The 7780-nt window shown below is 36.5% G+C and overlaps 1 protein-coding gene across 3 annotated transcripts in view; it reads left to right on the top strand.

The window, feature by feature from the left end:
* Positions 1-7780, top strand: part of Phex (phosphate regulating endopeptidase homolog X-linked) — a 258664-nt gene that overhangs the window by 204639 nt on the left and 46245 nt on the right. For all 3 annotated transcript variants that reach the window (XR_004120468.1, XM_031376718.1, XM_031376727.1), the window contains one exon: positions 5397-5455. Coding sequence is in view for 2 of the 3 variants with exons in the window: in XM_031376718.1 (XP_031232578.1) it covers positions 5397-5455 (59 nt within the window). In the remaining variant the exon portion in view is untranslated. The remainder of the gene's footprint in view (positions 1-5396; positions 5456-7780) is intronic.

The raw sequence follows: 7780 nt of genomic DNA, 5'->3' as shown, positions 1-7780 counted from the left end.
AATATGCATTAAGAAGTTTCTAAGGCAATGGGAAATGTCAGCAAGAATGAAATTAATTGGGTGGTCATCCCTGAAGGTACATATTTAGGGATTGGTTCTCAGAATTGTCACTTCATCAGTTTGCTTAAAAAATAGAGGATTTACTTTGCTGCTTGGCTTGAGTCAAAAGTAATTTCTTTCCCTCAGGATCCTCTTATTTGACAGAAATGATTCTAAGCCAGCTTCCTTATTAACTCACTCTCATTCTACTGTGACAAACATGTCTGGGTTCTATTCTCAAACTCATATAAAATTTGCAAAAATCACATTAAACATGTATACAAATTATAGTCTTTCACAGAGTTTTTGTTTGCAAATACATTATTTATATCACTGGATGTGACTAATATTATCTGCAGGATATTGGCAAGAAAGTATCATATATTCAGTTTTTTTTTCATTTTATATTCCCTGGACTAGTATTAAGAGTTGATAAATAAAATGTGAAGTTTTAGCCTGATTGTATCTATTTTAGCTGGTAAAAGGAAATCAGAGTGTCAGCACATTTCAAATCATTGCATTTTGGTATTATGTCCCTTTTAACTATATCTCTGTAACATATGTTCTGATATTTAAAGTTTATATGAGACTTCTCTTTTCCCCAATATCTACTATTTCCTTCCATAAATACAGACTGCAGGAGACATAATAAGAAGAATCTAAGGTACTTGAGTAGTGTTTTTGTTTATTAACATAAATGTATATTTAACAATAGATTTAATGATCTCCTGCTCAGATCCCACTATTTGGACAATTGTCTTAGCTCATAAATCATCCTAGGAGGTAAAGTGCTACAAACTAGAATGCCTTCAGGGTCCCACCAATTAAGAAATGGGCCACTTTGACAAGTGTGAACAATTAAAAGAATTAGTGTTTATCGCCTTGACTTTAAGAAATTCTAACATTTTTTAAGATCCATCATATTGGCAAATAAGACTGTTTTCTGGGAAAATTCAAATCATTAGATAGTTTTTTCTGTTCTTGTTTTGTTTATTTTATTTATTTATTTATTTTTTTTGAGACAGCATTTCTCTGTATATCCCTGGCTGTCCTGGAACTCACTCTGTAGACCAGGCTGGCCTTGGACTCAGAGTAGATAGATAGATCTTAATATGCACAGAGCCAACTTTTCCACATTCTACTTATTTGCTGTTGTATATCAAACCATCACCCAAATTAGGGGCTCAAAACAATGATAATCATTTCACTTGTATATATTCTGATTCTAGGCATGGTCAGTAGACTTAGCTCTAGGGTTATTGCTCACAGTCTTTCATTTAGTTGCAGTAAGATAGAGACTGGGCCCTCTCTCTTATATAGGTCCTTTCCCTACTCACTGATACATTTCCTACTAATTGATTAGAATACCTGTGTATGGCCTCTCTGTATGTGGATAATTGTACAAAATATAGCATCTCATGACATCTCTTTTTTTCTTTAAATCAAAAGCACCTTCAGTTTTTCAAAGCTTTATTACTCTCATAAAAATTATTTTATTTTTTTAAATTTATTTTTATTTTTATTAGATATTTTATTTATTTACATTTCAAATGATATCCACTTCCCTGGTTTCCCCTCTGAAAAAAACCCCTATTCCCTCCCCCTCCCCCTGCTCACCAACCCACCCTCTCCCACTTCCTGGCCCTGGTATTCTCCTACACTGGGGCATAGAACTTTCACAGAACCAAGGGCCTCTCCTCCCATTGATGACCGACTAGGTCATCTTCTGCTACATATGCATCTGGGGCCATGAGTCCCACCATGTATACTCTTTAATTGGTGGTTTAGTCCCTGAGATCTCTGGGGGTACTAATTACTTCATATTGTTGTTCCTCCTATGGGGCTGCAAACCCTTTCAGCTCCTTGGGTCCTTTCTCTAGCCCCTTCATTGAGGACTCTGTGCTCAGTCCAATGATTGACTGCAAGCACCCACCTTTGTTAGGCACTGGTAGAACCTTTCAGTGGACAGCTGTATCAGGCTCCTGTCAGCCAGCACTTTTTGGCATCTGTATGTGGAACTTCTTAGCAGAATGTTGGCTGACATCTGTATGTGGAACTTCTTAACAGAATGCTGGTTGATGAAGAAAGTTGAATAGTGGGTTTCTTGAGCGAGGAGACAGAAGAAAGGAGAGAGGCTGTTCTTTTGTGCATCAGTGTATTGCACTTGGAAATTCCAAAGTGTCTGTTTTAAAATATATTACTCTTTTTAATTTTTTTGAGACATGGTCTCATGTATTTCAGCCTGACATCAAATTTGTTATGTAGTTGAGGATTAACCCCTGGCCTCTACCTTCGAATTGCTAGGATTATAAATCTATGCTATCATGACCAGCCTATGCAGGGTTAGGGATGGTACCCAGTACTTTCTGCATCCTAGGCAAGTACTCTACCAGCTCCTTCCCAGCTCCATTTCATCTTTTTCTTTAACAGTGAGTCAGCAGGATTAGTCTGTAATAAAGACGAAAGGAATTAAGATTTCATATCTTAATGAGAGAAGAATAAACTATTTTGTGAACAGATATTGAAAGTTTGCATTAGAGAATAGTAAAACTAAATGTATAACAAACATGGATACAATAAAGGAGATACACAAAATATTTCACAGATGGATTGGCATCATTCCTAAATAAACAGAAGAAACAAAAGCATCAACAACTCATAGGACCTGCTGGTGCAGATACTTAGCATCAACTCCAGAGACTTTTAAGACTCCAAATGGACCCAAGAATAAATAGCATTGCTGATAGTTGAATAAGGGTCAGGAATGAGGTCATATATGTGAGGTGGGATGTTTTATCAATTCTTGCTGATGCTTTATAAGTCTCTCTGTAATGGTCTCCAGCTAGTGAAGGTGTATCTCTTTGTGTTTTTGTGCCTTTGTCTATCAGCAGTTAGAACATGTTACTGTATGGTTGTCACTCACAAAAGTTTACTTTTTCATGAACAATCAGAGAGTAAGAACTCATGAGAAGAGAAGGGACAGTCTGTAGGAACATACATTATTACAATTATCAAACATATATATTGTGGTCTAACTCATTTCCTGTGGTTACATGCCTGAGCTTCTGACTTCTTTGAATATTGGCCTCTTCATCTAAGAGCCAGTAGCACTGTGTGAATTACTTCTCTCCCTTTCAATCTGCTTGACTTCCCATCTGCAAGTATGTTTTCTGACCTCTAGTCCTCTGTCGCATGTATTTGATTTTAGCTGAAAAAGGTTGCTTGCCCTTAAGGGCGCATGTGATTAGATCAGCCTACCAGGATAATCTAGGATAAGCTCCGTCTTTTCAGATTTCTAACCTTAATTACATCTGAAAGTTCTTTTTGCTGTATAATGGCAGGATCTCAGGTATTAGGCTGTGACAGCTATTCTACTCACTAGAGATAGAAAGTTGGGATCAACAAAAGATACACTGTCCTCTACTTGTTTTCACAACAAAGTAGGCCAGTCAGGAACTTTTCGATAAACAGCAGTGTCTAATTGAACCACTTATCTTGATTTGACAAAAGGCAATGCACTTTCTTGATTCCTTCAACTGTCTCTAGAATAATGCAAAGCCTAATAGAAACACTTTGAAATTTGAAAGTCCAGACTTGGTCTTCATCTCTAGATGGGCTAATGATAAAGTGCTTAGAACATGGCAAAATGCTTAGTGATCGCTAGCTAATAGTCACAACGATAGGATGGGCTTTTCCACAAGGAAGGAGAGGCTGTGAATGGACCAGTAACAATCAAGAGTTGGGTTCCTACCAGTCTTATGTTAATCTGATATACATTAATGCATTACTTGGACATTTTCTATTAGACATCGAATAATAAAATAATTGTTTTGAAAAGAGATTTATATACATCCTTTTTTTTTTCATTTTAGGGTTTGAACCCAGAGTCTTATAAATGCTAAGCATGTGTTGTACTACTAAGATAAACACTTAGTAGTATATAAGTTTATTTTAAGCAATTTAGCTTAAAAGAAATTGTCTGAGTTTAATCATAAAAGATGGTATCTGAGCTAGATATCATCTGGTGCCTATCACATTGCCCAGAACCAAGAGTGATGTTTAGAGATAAACATTTGAAATTGGTCTGATGATGGTAAGCCAGATACAGTTGAATCACAGTTAATCAAAACAATATCCCACCTCAAAATAAAAATTATACTTATTGATTATTTTATTTAAATTTCATTAGTCATTACTTGTGGAAAGTTTGATCTTTCATAACTGTATAATATCTCAGTTTTGCTTCTTCATCCATAAAGCCTGAAGTTTTGGTATTATTTTTTTATAGAAAAAAAGCTCTACATTCTGATCTAAGTAGCCCATGTATTCAATGTAAGGGTATAGACTGTTCAGAGCTATAAGGAATCCTAGCATCTAATACAATACATGTACTTTAATTCATTATTGTTATTACTATAATTATTATGTATGTGTGTGATGGTAAGTACATGTGTACATATTCTATGATGCACAGGCAGAGCTCAGAGGACAACTTTCAGAAGTGGGTTTTCTCCTACTGTGCGTTCTAAGGAATTCAATTCAAATCACCAGAATTGCATGGCAAACACTTTATCTGCTGAGTCATTCTTCATTTTATAGCTAAAACCAAACCGGAGAAAGATTGGTGATTGATCCAACAAAACTCAGCTGGTTATAGAGATAGTTCAGGCATTTGCAACTTAAATCAATAAACTTTTCGTTGGAGCAGTTGGAAACTCTAGTAGCATGGTGTTATTCATTTATTTTTAAATGGATCTCTGGATTATTACCAATCTAAAACAGTTTCATGGACAGGTCAGGAGTTATGTAGACTAGAGAGGTAGCTGGGCCATGTGGACAGAACCTATCAACATCTGCTTGCTGCTGTGTTTCCATCTTCTGAGGGAGCACCTCTAATTGTAGAACTTCTTGTTAAAGTTTTCCAGATACACTCTTGCTGACTTCTCATTTGTTTATTGTTGTTGTTAATGAAAAGTCAGGCATGCTAATATTCTTTTGTTAAGTTATATTTATTTTTATTTTATGTATATAGGTGTTTTGCTTGGATATATGTTTGTGAACTATAGATTCCCTGGAACTGGAGTTATGGATGGTTGTTAACCATGTGTGTTCTGGGAATTGAACTTTTGTCCTCTGAAGAGCAGCCAGTATGTTTAACCACTGAGCCATCTCTCCAGCCCTGATAATATAGTCTTGACAAACTATGTTCACATTCTGATAAGATTGTTTATTCAAGAGAGTAGGAGCCCTAAATGAGGCAATAATTTTCCCTTGTGCCAATATCCATGTTATTTATGGTTACTGTTTTCCTATCTGGATAATGATGGCTACCCTGTGGCATTTGTTTCTTTCTGCAGGTGGTTTACAAACCCAACAACAGTCAATGCCTTTTACAGTGCATCTACCAACCAGATACGTGAGTACCAGACTGTGGAGGGGTATTGCATTGATCCTACAGTTTGCTTTTGGTAGATTGGCCATCTTTGTAATATTAATTCTTCCAATCATTCAACATCTTTCCATCTCCTAGTGTTTTCTTCAATTTCTTTAGTGTTTTTAATGTAAGGGACTTTCAGTTCCTTTCAACTTATTGCTCCATAGAAGAATTCTATATTACCATTGGCTATTAAAACTACAGTAAAAACAACCACAGTGAAGTTTTCCATTAAAAGGAACACATATTTTTCCTATCATAACTGTCTTGATTATCTTCTCCACACTATCCTAGCATTGATAGAGTAAATGGGGCAGTTAACTGGGGAAATTTTATGAAAAAAGAAGCTTGAATATGTTTTGATTAACCCTAGGATTAACCCTAGGATTTGTCTTTAGGATGTTTATTTCTGTATATTGGATATGTGTAATCATATATTCTGCCTTGGTTCGCTTTAAATATCAGCTTACAGCTTTGAGTCATCTTAAAGGATAGCCCCTATTGAGGAATTACATATGTATATGAAAGAGAGCGAGGAGTGAGAGAGCAAGCCAGAGAGAAGAAGAAAGACAGACAGCAGAGAGAGAGAGAGAGAGAGAGAGAGAGAGAGACCCAGCCCAGCCCCCACTGTGGACAGCACCATTCCTAGGAAGTAGTCTTTGAGCTTTCGAGTCAGCTAGCAAGCAGCATCTTCCATGGTTCCTGCTGTACTTCATTAGTTGTGAAGTGAGCTCCTCTGTGTGGAATGTCAAGCAGACCTACCTTCAAGTTTCTGCCTTGCCTTTCCTCAATGATGGGACTATGGTTTGGAAATGTAAATCATCTGTTTTCCCCAGCCAAAGTTGCTTTTGATAAAGGTATTTATCACAGAATTAGAGCTAGAACAAATACTATGATTCATTTTATTAAAATTGTCAAAATTCAGTATGGCAAGAATTTTTTAAAAAATTCTGACAGTATCCAGCATTGGTATTAAAGATCCTGCCACTGTTAGAAACATAAATTAAGCCACTAAAGTTGACAATATGTAGAAAAGCCAGAGATATGCCTGCATATCTGTGACCATCATCTGCATGCCCAATCTATCCCAGGATTTTGATTCATAGTGTCTTTAAAACAACAACAACAACAACAACAACAACAACAAAACACCATGGTGGAACTTGTTAGGAGTGCAACTTCTCAGGCTCTAGCTGATACACAAACTTTGTATGTGGGGCTCAGAAACTGGTTTTAATAAAACCTTCAATTTCCAATTGTTTCTACTGAACACTAACGTTTGAGAAACCTTCCTCATAGAACAAAAGCAAGGCAAAAGAAGCCCATGTGAGAATTCATGTGGCAGAGTATTAGTGATAGCAGGGAAGGCAACTAGCTTATGTGTCCCTAGTGCATGGAAATGAAAAAATGTGGCAAATTCATCCAAAAAAATAGCATACAAAAGTGCAAGTTAGATGGTCTGTTATGATACCTATTAACATAGATTTCCATAATAATTAGGCCATTCAGGAAATCAGCAACTTAAGAAAATGTATGGACTATGATATCACATTAATAAAATTGAAAATTATAGGCTGTTTACAGTCATATCTATTTGTAGTAAAAGACATTATGAGAAGGGCAGACATGAAATTCAGGTTGGTGGTGTGATATCTTATGGGGGGAGCTGACTGTTCCAAGTTCAACTCTGGTTCTCCTTATGGTCTTTACTTCTCCATGATGACTGAGCCTTAGGGCCCACTCTTGATTCCTGTTCTGTTTGTCCTTCTTCTGCATCTTTGATTACTTCTCTAGTGATCACATCTAATCTTGTGTCTTCAATAGCATTTCTACATTGGTTAGCACAGGATAGAATTTGTGAGATTTGCCATCTTTGCTCTTGTGACTACCTGGCTCCTAACTGGAAGACAGGAATAGTCTTCTCACTGACCTTCCTGTTTCTGCCCTCATCTCCTCTGGACTGTTCTGTTTATGGTTATATCATATCACCCTGGTCTTCAAATCATTCTACGTATTTCATCTTACTGAGCTTAAGAATTTCTTTCAATGACCAGTAAGCCTTTTTTTATTTTATTTTATTTTATTTTATTTTATTTTTTTGTGGTAAGGTCTTATGAATCCCAGGCTAGCCTCAAACTACCTATATAGCTGAGGATTGGCCTAGAACTTTTGATGCTTCTGCCTCTACCTCCCACCTTCCAGGATTACATGTGTATATGCAGTTGAAGGATTGCTTTTACTACTAAAGTCGCCCTCTCATGGCTACTGTTGGAAATGGTAGTCATCAGGATTGGTCTTTTTTTTTTT

The sequence above is a fragment of the Mastomys coucha genome, chromosome X (genome assembly GCF_008632895.1).
Source record: "Mastomys coucha isolate ucsf_1 chromosome X, UCSF_Mcou_1, whole genome shotgun sequence".
In the NCBI taxonomy this organism is placed as follows: Eukaryota; Metazoa; Chordata; class Mammalia; order Rodentia; family Muridae; genus Mastomys; species Mastomys coucha.
The sequence above is the reverse complement of the archived record's forward strand: the minus strand, read 5'-3'. Positions and strand labels throughout refer to the sequence as shown.